The 16,190-nt window shown below is 35.1% G+C and overlaps 2 protein-coding genes across 6 annotated transcripts; one reads left to right on the forward strand and one right to left on the reverse strand.

The window, feature by feature from the left end:
* The first annotated feature begins 216 nt into the window (after positions 1 to 216).
* On the forward strand, positions 217 to 5,168 carry LOC133674779 (uncharacterized). 4 transcript variants are annotated; one of them, XR_009835266.1, is made up of 6 exons: positions 217 to 1,565; positions 3,014 to 3,071; positions 3,183 to 3,266; positions 3,421 to 3,562; positions 4,267 to 4,701; positions 4,996 to 5,168. XR_009835266.1 is itself a non-coding variant. In XM_062096012.1 (6 exons), exons 2-6 carry the CDS (start codon positions 1,070 to 1,072, stop codon positions 4,627 to 4,629), a joined length of 1,143 nt encoding a protein of 380 aa, XP_061951996.1. In that variant the 5' UTR covers positions 217 to 469; positions 527 to 1,069; the 3' UTR covers positions 4,630 to 4,909. The 4 variants fall into 4 exon arrangements, 2 of the variants coding, with proteins under 2 accessions (XP_061951996.1, XP_061951995.1); XR_009835267.1 differs by having other exon boundaries at positions 5,005 to 5,168; XM_062096012.1 differs by lacking the exon at positions 4,996 to 5,168 and having other exon boundaries at positions 217 to 469; positions 527 to 1,565; positions 4,267 to 4,909.
* Positions 5,169 to 7,379: 2,211 nt separating this feature from the next.
* Positions 7,380 to 13,462, reverse strand: LOC133674567 (probable WRKY transcription factor 32). Of its 2 annotated transcripts, none has more exons than XM_062095754.1 (5): positions 13,050 to 13,462; positions 12,922 to 12,971; positions 11,197 to 11,900; positions 10,923 to 11,078; positions 7,380 to 8,014 (listed from the first exon to the last, which is right to left on the reverse strand). In XM_062095754.1, the coding sequence occupies exons 1-5, from the start codon at positions 13,351 to 13,353 to the stop codon at positions 7,651 to 7,653; spliced, it is 1,578 nt and encodes a 525-aa protein (XP_061951738.1). In that variant the 5' UTR covers positions 13,354 to 13,462; the 3' UTR covers positions 7,380 to 7,650. The 2 variants fall into 2 exon arrangements, with proteins under 2 accessions (XP_061951738.1, XP_061951737.1); XM_062095753.1 differs by having other exon boundaries at positions 12,922 to 12,983.
* Between the last annotated feature and the right edge of the window lie 2,728 nt (positions 13,463 to 16,190).

Raw genomic sequence — 16,190 nt, forward strand, 5'->3', positions numbered from 1 at the left:
ACAAAGAAAAAATAAAAAAAATAACCAAATTATTTTTATTTAAAAATAAATTATAAAATATATATTTTTATTTTTTAAAATTTATTTTTGATATAATAATTTAAAAAAAACCATTTTTTTTTAAATCACTTAAACTACGGTACCAAACCGGGCCTAAACCGACTGTCCCGGTCAACATTCCTCCTTCCCTCACAAAACTAATAAGAAACCCCAATCTTTATTCTCTCTCTTTCACTCATTTGCTCTTTCCTTCTCTCTCTAAAAATCTCTAGTGAGAGAAACTTCAATTCGCTTACAGTAGTAATACTTCACATTTTCTCTGAAACTTTCCCTTTCATTTTCTCGAGAAAAAACAAAACAAAAGAAAAGAAAATCTCGAGCTTTGTAGAGGAATGTGTCAGCCTTATTTACCATGTGGTGGAGGGGTGACTGAAACGACACAGTTTAAAAACCCACCTTTTCTTAGGAGGTAACAGTAGATTTCTCTCTCTCTCTCTCTCTCTTCATCTCGTTTTTAACAATGCAGAATGGAATCTTTATGCTTCGAGGCTCGTTTTGAATATACAATGGAGGGCTTTTTGTAGTTTTTTGGGTTTTTTTTTGTAGCGTATAAAAATCCTGTCTTTAGTGAATAGTTGAAGCTATTGTGGTGTGTTTTGAAGGTGGTTGTTTTTAAAAGGAAGTTTTTTTGGGTTGATTTGAGGGAAAAAGTTTAAGGGGTTTTTTTGTGTTTTTATGTGAGGTTCAGTTGAGTGAACCCTAGTGGTGGTTGAAGTATAAATTTGCTAAAAAAAAGTATGATCTTTTTGGAAGCTTCAAGTTTTGGTTGGTGAATGTGGGTACTGGAAGTGGAGAACTGAAGTTGGTTGTGATATTTAAGCGTTTTGTGCTGGTTTGAGCTTCAGTTGTTTGGCGGAATGGGGGACTCGGTCAATTTTCTTGGTGGGTTCCGGGTGATTTTGTTTAATTTAAGGAGGATTTGAGGGGAGCTTGGTAAATTTGGGTGGCTTTGAGGGAACAAGGTGAAGATCTCTTGAAAAACTGTGTTAAATTAAAGGTGTTTGGAACAATGTCTGGAGCTCCAAGAGTGAGGTCAATGAATGTGGCTGACTCTGAGGCCAGGTCTGTGTTAGGACCTACTGGAAATAATAAGGCAGGACCATTGAGTGCGCGGAAACCTGTTTCAAAACAATCGAGGAAGGTTGAGAAATCAACGGAGGAGGTTAAATTAGGGGAAGAGAAGAAAACCCTTACAGTGCCCGCTGTCGGTACTTTATCCCCTAAATCACATTCTCTCAATATTTCTTCAGTGCTTCGCCGCCATGAGCTGTTATTGCATTCCAATTTGTCACTAAATGCTTCTTGTTCATCTGATGCCTCCACTGATTCATTTCATAGCCGAGCATCTACTGGGAGGTTGACTCGGTCAAATAGTGCAGGGACTAGAAGGAAGCAGTATGTTTTAAGGCCAAGAAGTTTTGTTTCTGAAGGGGGTTTAGAATCTCCACCATCTCCTGATGATTCACAGTCCAAGAAAAGCTGTGCCTGGGTGACACCAAATACGGGTATGTTTTCGCATCTTAGATTTAAGATTTTTTATTTTATTTTCATGAAAGATACATTTGAATACTGCCACTAATTATAAGTAGAGCCTCGCAAGCTGTATATACTAACTGTTATTAGTTTGTGTTTCTGAACCGTATAGAAAATCTAACAGAAAATTCATTTAAGCTTAATCCTATGATTGTGGTATAGGTTGGGTAGTTTATTTTTGAAGTATGTGCTGTGTTACATGCCCTTCTAAGTTCCCAGCACAAAAATGAAGGTTATTTTGGAAGTGCTTTTTCTAATACATATATAGAGTTACATTGCAAGGCGAGGCTTGTAGATGAGATGCGATGGTTATGATTGAATAAATAATGCAGCCCTGCTTCCTGCTGCTCTTCTCAATTGTTGCTTCTGAAAGTTGGTCCAGACTTTCAGGTACCCAAGATTTCTACCTGGAATTGACCTCATTAAAGCTGGTTCAGTTACCCAGTTGAAACTCATTTTATCTACTGGAGGCTGAAGTGTTATTCTTGAAGAACTGAGCTAAAACAGCTGAAACTGGGCTTGATTCATTCTTGGATTGTTCTAAAACAACTGCTGAGTTAATAAAACAACTATAATTTTGACGCTACTAGTACTTTGTATAGCTTGATAAGTGCTCTCTGCTGTAGATTTTAAGATTTTGATGTAGTTATAGGGCCCATAGCTAGTCATTTTTACTTTCCTTCTTTCTGGTGCATTGACTTGGATTGTTCACTCTAGATTTGCAAGCTTTTGCCTTTCAATACGAACTATTTAATATTAGATGAAGTGGAGCATATAGTTCTTCTGATTTTGGGAAGTTGACAAATCATGGATTCCTAACTGTATGTTTGTACGTTAAGTTTTGTGTTTTGAGAGTAAATATGTTGTTTAAATAACAAAATTATGCAGTTTTTCATTCTCTTTTCCTCTCTGTTGTATGATATGCCTCATCCCATGTTTTTATTTATGTTAGTGTTAGAAAGGAATTCACAAGTCTGTTAAATTGAAATTACCTTCATGTTTCATCATTGCAAAAAAATAAAATAAAAATGAAAGGCAATGTGCACATGCTTTTATCAATATTGATTGGATTCAATTTCATGTTTGATGTAGGTATCATCTGTTGTATAATACACCTCCCATGTTTTTATTTATGTCGGTGCTAGAAAGGAATACACAAGTCTGTTAAATTGAAATTACCTTCTTGTACCATCATTGCAAATAAATAAAAAAACCGACAATGTGCACATGCTTTTGTCAATATTGATTGGATTCATTTTCATGTTTGATGTAGGTAGCAATCCAAGTATATGAATGTCACTTTGGAATTGTTGTGTCATGTGTTACTCAAGCATGTCAATTTGCTAAATAGTATTGTCCACATGCTTTAGCTATGCTTATTTTGGATTTTATTGCTGATCCGTTTTGAAATTGAAACCAGATCCATGTTACGCCACTTTCCATGATGAAGAATGGGGAGTCCCAATACATGATGACAGGTATGTAATTGCAATATTGTTTGCATCTGTCTACTTGTTAAAAGATCTGCCATTCCTAGTAAGATGATCTGTTTTAACGGCTATTTGCTTGATACTTTTATCCTCATGCAGGAAGTTGTTTGAGCTTCTTGTCCTTTCAGGTGCTTTGGCTGAACTTACTTGGCCTACTATTCTAAGCAAAAGGCACATTTTTAGGTACTTTGCCTATTCAACTTCCATTATTTTCAGCTGCTAACATGCTCATTAATAAACTCTGACCATCGCATCATTTGTCCTTTCATTCGCAGTCTCTTCCTCCTTGCAGTAATTGTATTGATAGATGTAGTTTATAAACAAGTTTCATTTGCAGGGAAGTTTTCGCAGATTTTGATCCAATTGCTGTCTCAAAATTTAATGAGAAGAAGATTCTTGCACCTGGAAGCACTGCAACCTCCCTATTATCAGAACTTAAGCTCCGTGCTATTGTTGAGAATGCACGCCAAATATCTAAGGTAGATTCTCGCTTTTTTTAAGCTCTTTTTTTATTCTGAGCAGCAGAAACATTCACTTGCATAGGGCACTGTAAATTTTTCTTATCTGTGGAAGATTGAAAGATCAGACTGGCTATCTAAGTAAATCCAATTTATCCTGGTTTTTTTTGTTACCCTCAGTTTAGCCAAGTGTCAAAATAGCTTTTGGAGAACTCATCATTTTCTTCATCAAGTTGGGTTTGTTTATGCTTCAATGTCGTAGTGCTGATTACCTTAATTGGATCAATGCATTCGTATTGGGGACCACTCATGATCTCGTGTTTGTGAAAGTATTCAAATGGCACACAACGTGAGCTTAATGATCATTTGACCAGTTTGGTTTGGTGAAAAGTAGTTGAGTGGTGGTCATGATTTCCCCTGCAATTTTTATGAATCTTATTGGACAAATTATAATATTACAACCATACAGCTAGACTTCGGTAAGATTACAGGACAAACTATAATATTACAAGTTTAAAACCACACAGCTTGACTTTAGTATCTTTAACTTACCTCGAGAGTTGCTCATTCAACCTAATTATTCGTTTTCTTCAAGATGCCAGCTTGCCTGGTCGGTAACTCACAATTTATTTATCTCACTACGACTTGCAGTCATTAGCCACTTAACTTTGTTACTGAAGTCGGTTGTGATTGCACTAACTTTTTACAGGTTTTGTTGATGCCAGGTCATTGATGAGTTTGGGTCATTTGACAAGTATATTTGGAGCTTTGTGAACTACAAGCCTATAGTTAGCAGATTCCGGTATCCTCGACAGGTTCCCGTGAAAACTCCCAAAGCAGATGCAATTAGCAAGGACCTTGTTAGAAGAGGATTCCGCAGTGTGGGGCCCACAGTCATCTACTCATTCATGCAGGTGGCAGGGATAACAAATGATCATCTCATTAGTTGCTTCAGATTCCAGGAGTGTTTAGAAGCTGCAGAAGGGAAGGGAGAAAATGGCATCAAGTCTGAAGGTATAAAAACCAACGACGTGATGGAATCGAAAATATCCATAGCTATTGATGAATTGAGTTTCTCCTCAGAATGACACTGGCGGCACATGGAGCTCCAGGTTCAGTGACTAGTTTGCCCTGGTGACTGATTCTCAGCTGCTCGTCAGGTAGCTGTGGAGATGCCTTTTTTGTATAAATCTTAATGAATTCTTATGCATGCTACGGATTCTTAGATTGTAGATTACTAAAAACGAATTGAATCAACTGATGATTGTGCTGTAGATGGGGCCTGTTCGAGTGAAGCCATAAAAAATTAATGTTGATTTTTTGTACAGTAAAAATACCCAGTAATTAGAATATCATCACTTGATCCCAGCATGGACATCAGGAAGCAGAATTTACAATTTACCAGTATCATACATTGCACCCTCTGATTCATGCTTATGGTCTTGCATGCATAGGGTGGACAGCCTCAGCAGGTGCTCGACAGCTCAAAAACTTTCAACCATTCAGTCCAGTTCTACTCGAAATGGGTGGCATTTAAGGGCACACAATTTGATGTCCCCTTAGGACAAGACATGTTTGTAGGTTACACCTGTTTCATGTTTAAAGTAAATTAAGGCCATGTTTGTTTCCTGGGAAATCACTTTCCAAACTTTCCTGTGTTTGTTTGCTATTAGAAAAGTTGGTCAACGGAAAACATTTTCCGGTCAACGGAAAACACTTTCTGGTCAACGGAAACACTTTTCGGTCAACGAAAAACACTTTTCAGTCAAAGAAAAATTTGGTTTGGTTTCTAAGAAAGTGTTTTCTCTTTTAGCTGTATTTATTTTCCGGAAAGTGGTTTTCGGGAAACCACTTTCCAAACTTTCATGTGTTTGTTTGCCATTGGAAAAGTTGGTCAACGGAAAACACTTTCCAGTCAAAGGAAAATTTAGCTTGGTTTTCAGGAAAGTGTTTTCCTGAAAAATTTAGGCGGAAAACACTTTCCGGAAGTTGTGAAAAATTTAGAAATGTCATTATTTGCTGATTATATCAAATTTGATCCTCAAACTTTTGATTGCTATATATAATTTGTTTTGAATATTTATTTTTCAATTTCTTCTTTTAAAATTTAATTTTTATATTAATTTTGGTCTTTATTTTTATAATTGCTATTTGCTTTTTTCTTATCATTTTTTTATTGAAATTTTTTATCTATCAAATTTGATCCTCATTCTTTTGATTTTTACTTATTTTATTTGAAATAATTTATGAAATGTTAATTATTATTATTTTAATTTCTTCACCTTTTATTTTTTTTTTAATTTTTTAGATTTGATCTCTATTATTTTGATTATTATTTATTTTATTTGAAATAATTTATGAAATTATATTATTTTTTTTAATTTCATTCTCATTCAACTTTTTAATATGTAAGATTTGTTCCTCATTATTTTAATAAACTTGAAAAAATAAAACATTAATAAGTTATTTTCCAGCTTATTTTCCATAACATAACCAAACACTGGAAAGTGTTTTCCAACTTATTTTTCATTACACTACCAAACATCGGAAAATACTTTCCCGAAATTCACTTTCATGGAATTCACTTTCCCAGGAATTCACTTTCTAAAAGGAAACTACTTTCCTGCAAACAAACAGGGCCTAAGTGATGACTGATGGATACACGGCCTTGGATATCTTAGCGTGATTTATCTTTTGTGGTTATGATTAAAAAAAAAAATGCATGTAAAATAAATAAAAAATAGATTTTTAGCTTGTACAAGATTTGAAAATTGGTTTTTTTTCATTGTTGTCGGATAAAAAATAAAAGCATATTCTCTTAGATGCCTGGATCTAATTTATACCATCCTCGCAGTCTGGGGGAGAAACTAAGACTATAATTGATGACGTGGAGGCCTAGTCTTGGAAATCTTTGAAGTTTTCCACTCCTATATATTCTTATTTTTTATATTTTTTTAAAAAATGACCAGGGGGGGACAGGTTTTAGGATTTGTGGTTTTCTTATTTTTTAAAAATTTATATTTGTTTTAAAATGTGTTGAGCCTATCCTTAATACTTTCTTCCTCCTAAAATCAATTTTGTTTGTTTTTTATTTCAAAAATATTTTTGAAAAAAATTAAAATTATTTTAATATTTTTAAATATTTCACCGTGTTGATATCAAAAATAAATTTTAAAAAATAAAATAAAATTATTTTAATATATTTTTAAATAAAAACAACCAACATCATAATATCAAAACAACTTTAAGGTTACCATTTCTGAAGTAACATCTCTACCCTCTGGGGAGCAATACAAATGCAGTTTCTTAGAAGTTCGCAAATTTAACACGGAATTGGTTGGGCCTCATGACTTTATGAACCGAGCCGAAGCAGCCCAAATGAACATTGATCTTGAGAGGGGGGGAATTGACAAAATCAACGCAAAATCAAAATCGAAATCCCAAAGGATGCAGCCAACACAACGAGCGAATCAAAATAATACAGCTGGACATTAATTGCTCAGCGGTGACAACCATTTCATCAAGGATGGATGTGTGGCGCCCCTTTGCAGCAACCTTCAATGCGATGCTTAGCTCCTCAATTACCTCTTAAAATTGGCACATCTACCATGTCTACCACTAGGGCTAGAACCCCAGCAAAAGCTTTGGTTCTCAGGGTGCTTGATTGACCAATGACCAGCGATGCCATAAATAACTAGCCGATCGATCACTCAACAAATCGGCACCTTTAAAGCTGCCACCTACCTCTCTTAATAGTCTGAGATCCACGGCAGGAAAATGAGAAAGCTGCTCCAGAAATGGAGATATTGAAATGGGTCCCAATCAAGACAAGGAAAAATGGATGCCAACCAACTCTCTGTTATCCACTACTATTAGCCTGTTCCAAACTGAGCTGGGAGGGTGTACAATACCAAATATACAACTCTTACTGAATGACTGCAGGAATACGGTAAGTTAAGGGGGGGAAAATAGATACAAAAAAAGAAGATATCCTCAAACCTGGTAATGTATTTTGAGAGCTACATGATTTTCATAAAATGATGGCCATCACCTGGTAATCTTTATACTGTACCCTAGACAGAAAGGGGTCTCTTCGGCTTTTCAAATTTTCAGCAAGGTTTGATTTCAAATCCAATGCTCAGAAGGGTCCGAGCTGATTCTATTGCCTTCTCCTTCTCACCCCCGAGATCAAGGGTTTCACCATTTAATTCGCCTTCCTTGCCAACCGACCACTGGGTTGAAGTAACTTGGCCTTGCAATGCATCGGCTTTCTTAATTGGCAAGTTGCTCATGGAAGCAGGAGCAGCTGCAGCAACAAGTGGAGCACTTGGTGGGCCATGTCGCTTCTTCGGTACAGGCATGTCATGGTCATGTACTCCCTTATATGTTATAATGACAGCATTTGTGTTATCCACTGCTGTTTCAATGTGCTTTCGGACAGGACATCCAGCTGAAGTGCATCTATAATAGTTCCTGTAAAATTCATTCAAGCAATAGGTCACAAGTAAGATTTGATGCACGAACCAGTTGATATTTGGAAGTTATAACTCAGATTAATGAAGGAAACGCATAATGTAAAGCTTTTGAACTGGTTTTTATCCTGGAAGTTACTCCCTCAGTTCAATGAGGTTGAGATTCCATAGAGTCACATCTGTGAATATTCTAACACGATAAAAATTCTTGATCAGTCTCTAAAACACCTACTCTAAAGAATCCTTTAAATACAGCAGGATGGATATGTGCATGCAAAAAAGATGTTGTAAAGCACATGCAGCTCGGTGGTATTCAGGAAGCTAACTCAAAAGTACATCAAGAAGCACAGATAAGTCATAATCTGGAGGAAATGAGCACAGGACCAGTTTCTATCTGGCGTATGCCTACTTTACAAGACACTCACATGCCATGCATTGCAGGATATGCAGTTGCAGGGTTAAGAGTTAATTACAATCCCAGTGAGTATAGAAGTTTTGGACTTGTTATTGATTGATAAACCAACTCAAGTCAACATGCAAGATTAGTGATTATATTTTCTCACAGGAAAAAACTATAGCCCTGAAATGATATCAGTTACCAGAATAGGTACATAATTTTTTTTATTCTTCCAACTACGAAAAACCATCTATTTTATATTAAAAATAAGTACCTTCTAAGTTTCTGAACTTGGATTCTTGGAAAAGTTCGATTGGAAGTGCCTCTAACATTTACATAAAAAGATAGCTGAGGCCACAAGTGTTGACCGAAAACCTAAGGTTCTTATAGAGTTTTTATTTGAGCAGGCTAAAGATGCTATGATCTTGTGAAGAAGGGATTGAGTGGGCCGAAATACATCCAAGATATAAAAATTACAATGTATCAAATGAAAAAAACAATGGGAGAACTAAGGAAGATCATCTTGCCCTTTGTAGAAGGAACAAATGCTGAGAATAAGAGAGGAAACGTCTATGCCTGAGTCCCAACTAGGCATGAATTAAAAAATATTTCTCTTCATTTAAAGAAATGAACATTCACATCATAATTACCCATTTAAAGCCACGAGAAGCCTTATGAAAAAGGTCAAACTGAGGAAGCAATATCCCTCATGATGTTCCAGATCCTCTATGAATTACTGCCAGGGAACCAACTTGTAACTTGAACATAGGAGTCCAAACCTTAAAGCCAACCGGTCGCTGTATTTTACCTATCTGAACACCAGAAAACCACCTTGACATCTTAAAATGAAATGATGCTGTATTCACTGTTCATAATACATAAATGACGGGGAACTGGAAATCCTTGCAGGGTGTTAGTCATGAACTAGTTATATTTGAGGCTTGCTCTTTAATTGGCATATAAGGAAGCATGCCATGAGATCATAAAAAGGGGCATAATCCTACAAGAGACAATGCTTTCAGCAACTTTCAAGAGTGTCCCTTTTCCTTCTTGTTTTCCAGGTATCATTTCGTTTTTCAGAATTAGAAGTGCCATCAACCAGTTAGAATTGAGGCTTACTTGATTCAAGTTGAGTTACATATTTCAGTTTTTAACTGGGAGTTTTGGATGGGTTTTGAGGCCTCTAATGAGCTTTACCATGAAGAGTGCTCTCCAATTGGATTAGACGAGGAATCAGGGCAGCCATCAAGTTTTAAGGGCATTAAATTTGTAATTCAAGCAAGGGTTGAAGATGTGTTTGGACTTTCAAACTTTAGAATAAGCTAGGACAATACAACCCATGACAATAGCATACAGAAAATGAGTGGGTCAAAACAGTATTAACCGACAAAGATCATGCCTAGCTTGAGCCATGTCCAGTAGCACTATTGTGCATAAAGAGCAGAAGACATTCCAACCCACCCACCCCAACAAAAAGGGAACACAAGCTGTCAGAACTCTATAACTTATCAATAGGACAGCATCAAAGATGATGAACCAAGTCACCATCACAGCAGTGCTCATGAGAATCTGCCTCACTTTATATCCACAATCTGAACACTTAGAAGAACAGTTGTTCACACAAAGCATGAGACCTTCAAAAATCACATTTTTAAGCCTCGAAACTGTCTTGTCAAACAGCCCCTTACTTTCAAAACTCATGAAAAAAAAATCAGGCAGGTTCACCTCGAAATTTAGCATCTGAAAGTGGCTCATAATACAACTCCACTGCCCTTTACTCTGCAGATAATCTAGAAAGAGACCTCAAACACTACTTCTTAATCCTCAAGCATGAACTTCATGCCCCCCTTGTGCCCGTTCCTCCTACCCCAATAAGAAAAGTAAAGGAAAAAAAGAGGAAGAAGCAAAAGAATCACCAAAGGCAGTCGCTGCACTGTCACTGCATATCAATCATACAATCAAGCCATCAAGGGGACGGAGATGCTGAATATAGCACAAGTCCCAAATTCGTTCTTGACAGCCCTATTGAAATAATTGTGGGAAACACCTTAGCATCTTCGTTTGGTTGTTCAGTACTGTAAGTGCACCAGTCATGTTACAAGGAATATACTACCACAAATACTGATCTAGAGGACATGAGTTTACGAGAAACATCCTGTATGCCATATTTATAGGTTCGAAAATAATTTCACATCTACCAAATTTAAATGCAACTCAACGTATATGTCATCTGAAATTGGCTACTTGTTGGCCAAGAAAATGTCTGCTAGCAACGAACAAAAACATGGTGATATTATAAGGGTTCAACCACACATCATCAAACCAACTGAGCACCTAGTAACATAAGCACTACAAAAAAAAAGAGAAGAAAAAGAAAAGAAAACAAACTAAAACTTTACAATGCAAGATCACACTGGATTTTACATAGCATTGTCATAAGATAACATGCTATTGATTTATTAAGTCAAAATTGTCAAACATACATGGAAAATTCAAGAAATAAAAACCGAACCTGGGATGAGGATTTCCCTTCACCATCTTCTGTCCATACTTCCGCCATCTATATCCATCACCTGAGATCCCCACATCACCTGCTGCATGAACGACGAATTTAGGTTTTTTTCCAGGTTTAAGGACAGCTTTTGAGCATTCTAAGTTTCCCTTCAATCTGGCAGAAATGAGCAAAAAACGTTATCACCAACACTGCCTTTACAGAAGAATAGCAAAAAGTGCTAACATCACTTAGAATTAAAGTTTGAGGAAACCAAGTTCACAGAAAAGATTGCCTTCTTTTTGGCTCAGGTTCACTGGTATTCTCCTCTTTTATTTGAGTTTCCTTGTTCTCATCTGAGCTGCTTGAACTCTGTCGTTTTCTTTCAGATATTGCGGATGTTTCTTGTACAAGTTCAATTGACAATGTGGCAGGTTCTGAGTCTTTGAGCATTCTGACAGTATGCTCAGTTACGGTGGTCTGCAAAATAGGCCCAACAGATAATCCAGTCCTGCTTTTCCTTGTGCTTTTATTCTTCCGAGGTGGATCATGACTGTGCATTCCTTTATTAACAATCTCAATCACATGGCCTGAGTGATCAGAACATTCAATCTTTTTAGCACAACAGTCAAAATAAGTGCACTTGTAGTAACTTCGAGAACCTCTAGGACTCTTCACTTGCTTCTGACCATATTTACGCCAGTTGTATCCATCTGGAATAGATGTCTTCGCTACAGGAACATAGAGAGCCTTAAGCTCGGCAGAACTTTGGTTCCCTGCTTCTGATATACATGCATTCTTAACCTCTGGGGGAGACAATTTTTTTACTGGAGGAGTTGGACTTGGAGCAGATGATATAGGTTGTGTAACAGAAGTTGGTGACAGTTCTGACAAGGAAGTTGGACATACAGAAGGCTGAAGCTGATTTTGGGCCTGGGCTCCAGAATTCTTGTCTGCTACACTTCCCAAAACTTCCTGGTGCGACAACCCTACTTGCTCCTATGAAAAATGAAAGAAAATGCATAATTAAAAAAATTGTTCATTTGACAAACATTGTACCAAGCAGCTAAAAGTTTATGAATATGGTCTAATGTTCTCACTTGTGGGAAATTTACAAGAGCATACACCCAGTGCTTTATTGGAAAGGCATAAAGTGCACCCATTGACTTATTGTGAGCCAGGTTCTTGCCTCAGAAACATTGTTTTATATGTGATCCAATTTGGATTCCACAATTTTATTCCAGAGAGAATTTTCAACAAAGGGACAATCATTTTTTCTTCTTTCTTGGACAATATTCACTACCCAATGCAAAGAGTTACAAGCAGCATAAGACAACAAACAACTATTAATTCAACTTTGCAAAAGCAAGTCAGTCAAGGTTTAATAAAGTCTCTTCGTACATTTATGAACACTTCATTACCTCCACATTGCAGTCTGACCATTTGCTTAAATTCAACTTCCCATGCAGTTGACTTGCCCCTTTTCTCCTCCATCTCAATGAAGTTAAACTAATAAATCTAAAACCATTGAACAGCACTCCTATTTTTAGGGTTAATTAGATCCACAATTCCACCCTTAAAGCAGCACTTTATAAGTTAATGGCTCTCCCTTTTTCTTCTTCTTCTTTCTTTTTCTAACTGCGGGAAGTGGATTGTTTTTCACAGAATTTACCAACTAACAAAGTGTTCCCCCTTTCGTTTCTGAAACAACCACAAGACCCGAAAATGAAACTTTCGATCAGTGGCATGTGAACTTAAAGAGATACTCAATCATCTATGTTAAGCTTTCAGTAACAGCAATAACTTCCACTCAGAGAACCTAAACCCCCACTCAAAATCACTTCATCAACTCCATAAACCCTAGAACAAAAAACTACGACCACCACCAACAACAACAAAAAATCACGCATCAATACTCTAAAACTTCCATTTACCAACTAGAAAAAATAAATAAATAATTGAAGTGTCACAAATTGATAAGCAAGAAAATGAAATAAATAAATAAGCTTGAGCTCCTAACCTTGTATTCAGCTTCCACGTGCGTCTCTGCCGCTGAATTTCCTTTCAAACCTGCAAGATCATCTACAGAAATTACAAAAAAAAGAAAACACTATATATATATATATATATAAAAAAAAACAGAATTACCTGAATACTGATCATTCTCCTTCGGTAGTATCTCCGTGGAAGACTGCGGCACCACCGTTAGGGTTTCCACTTGCTCCTCCCTCACCTCCTCCTCCTTCTGCGGACTCGGCACGATTTGCTGCAACTCACTGAGTTGACTCTCCTTCTCTTCCTCTTCCTCTTCCTCCTCCTCCTCTTCTTCCTCATTATAATCGCCTTCTAATTCCTCTTCTCCTACAAAGTCACCGTCGTTTTGTTCATTTCCTTCTCTTTTATGTTCCTTATTTTGTACTGCGAGAGCTTCAAAGCTCTCACTCTCTGCCATGGCCAACTGAGTAAAGTTCGGAAACAGTTCCAACTGCCTCTTTTCTTTTTTTATTTTGTACCGAAATTAAAAGCCGAGACCGATGTATCGGATTTGTTTAGAGATAGGAGAGCGATGGGGTTGCTTTGCTTTGCTAGCGAGGGTATATGTGTCTTTGACTACAATTGACTCAGGTGGTTTTTTTGGTAAGCGAGTGTGACTAACCAACGCCGTTCATTTCTCCATTCGTTTAGCGTATCATGACTTGACGGGTTCTCTTAACGGCGGGTGGCCGTCTCTTGATGCCCTTCTTTGACTACCATATAACACGGGTTCTCTTAACGGCGGGTGGCCGTCTCTTGATGCCCTTCTTTGACTACTATATAACTATAGTGATCAACTATCCGTGCTTTTCTGCGGACAAAATGAAAAGTTAATTATTGCATTAAAACAAAATCTGTGAGCATTATATTTTTTATTGCATGTGGTCCAGTATATTAAAACGAGGATAATTTTTTTTTACCAGTGTATTAAATCAATTTAGTCAATTATTATATTTGATAATAAATATATAAAAAAATTAGGGTAACTTATTCAATCTAGCAGCTCAAGAATAAACTGGTTGATCTATTCAAATTGTGATATAACTAAAAAAAAATTATGCAGTCATTGTTTTAACCTTAACTTAGTTCCAACTTAAATATTAAATAACATATTGATAAAGGATTGAGCCCTAAAACAAATTTAGGGAGTGACATAAAAATAAAGAGATACATTGTATTAACTTAGATTAACATATTAAATTTACGACATGGATAATGAACATGAATACAATAAGCTAAACTGGTTGGACAATACGATTTTTTTTTCTTCCCTTATTTTCTTTCTAGTTGAGCCATGATTGGGTATTAATTGACATTGGGTTGGATTAAATTTAAAACCAAATTTAAGAATTATAAAAGAATTAGAGATGAAATAAGAAATAAATAAACGTTGAAGGATTTAATTGAAAAAATATGAGTATAAAAAAAACAACCAAACCCAAACAAATCTCTTGAACTGTGAATTTTCAAATCCCAAGTCCGTGAAATTCTAGACTCGAGTTCAACCAAAAAGCTCATTTTTCAATCGATGAAATATTGAAAAATAAAATAAAATAAAATCAATCTAAAAAATTTATCAAAGTAAAACAAATAGTAATTAAAAAAAATAAGGACTAAATTTGACATTAAAATAAAATGAAATAAAATAATAAATCCAATAAACAAAATGATTCAAAACAAGACAAATATCGATCAAAAGAATGAGGACTAAATATAATATATGAAAAAAAAAGAATGAAATTAAAAAAAAATCAATTTTATAAATCATTTCAAATAAAACAAAAGTAATCAAAAGAACATGAATTGAATCTAAAGAAAAAACAAATTGAAGCGCTAGTTTAAAAATTTAAAGTCTAGGCGCGAAAATAAAAAAGAAAGAGAAAAAAAAAAGGGCAAATGATACCATACCGAAGATTCATGCACCACACACACATTACATAGGAATGGAGGGCCATTGAGATTATTCTAACATCACGCTGGAAGCTATCGTTTGGCCACCAGACCACCCAGTACATGCTATCTAAATGACACCGCTTCAACCCATGCTTGCAATGCACGTATCCTCCACTTTTTTAAAATAGTATTTATTAAATTACAAAAATATCTCCATTCAAACTTGATAATAACAAAAAAACTAGAATGAAAAGACATAAGGTCTTGAATGCAAGTTAAAATTTTTTTTAAAAGGCAATCTAGTCATGTTACTATGCTTTAAAAAATAAAAAGTCTAAATAGATCCTAGATGCTAGTTCAATATTATTTTTTTTACTTTTAATCGTAAGTTAGTAATTTTATTACATAAAAAATATAAAAAGACCATATTATCCACAATAATCAAGCCAAATATTTTCGGTGAGAATGACAAAATCATCATTTTACCATTTCAATCCACAATGCAAATGAGTCTAGAGCTATATTATTTGACACTATTGAAGTCAATCATTTTTTTAAAACCAATACCATTTTATTTTTTTCCTGGTGTTCACTTGATCGGATTTGAATAGGGTAAATCGGGTCACTAAAACCCAGTTGCGTCAATTGAACTTTATCAGGTTAATATCCTATCTAATTCAACTAGAAACCTAGTTGAGACTCAGGTTTTCCAAGTCAACTTGTTTGGCAAGATTGTGCTTAAAATTCATTTTAAAAAATAAATACTTTTGAATCAATTTTTTATATTAATATTGATTTTACAAATAGAAATTTCAAACATGCATCCAAGTTCACAATTAGTACTTACTAGCTATTTGACCTGAGTTTCGCTGCAGGTCGAATAATTTCTTTACCAATAAAAAAATTTGAACATATAGATTTTTTCAATGTGTTTTGTTTACATAAAAAAATTCCTAAATATATATAAAAAAAGCTGATGTATGTATCTAATTAAATAAATAAATAATCATTTATGTAAATAAATAAATAAATCATTAGCGATAACTAAAAATAAAATTGTAAAAAATCAAGAGACAAATACAGATCATGATATTTAATCTTGTAACACAATTCATTTACCCGATTGTGTTTAATTAATTTTTTATATTGAATTAAATGATAATAGAAGCTGACACACACATAAAATTGATTGAAAAAAATAAAATAAAAACATTATGCAGGGTTGTACATGTTAGAAATATTATCAAAAAATAAATACTTTTTATTTTTAGAAATAAAGCTCATCTATATAAAATGTAAACAAAATAAAAAACAAATATAGATGAATCAAAATAACCTCTTCAAAAATTAAATACATACAAA

The sequence above is a fragment of the Populus nigra genome, chromosome 15 (genome assembly GCF_951802175.1).
Source record: "Populus nigra chromosome 15, ddPopNigr1.1, whole genome shotgun sequence".
NCBI lineage: Eukaryota > Viridiplantae > Streptophyta > Magnoliopsida > Malpighiales > Salicaceae > Populus > Populus nigra.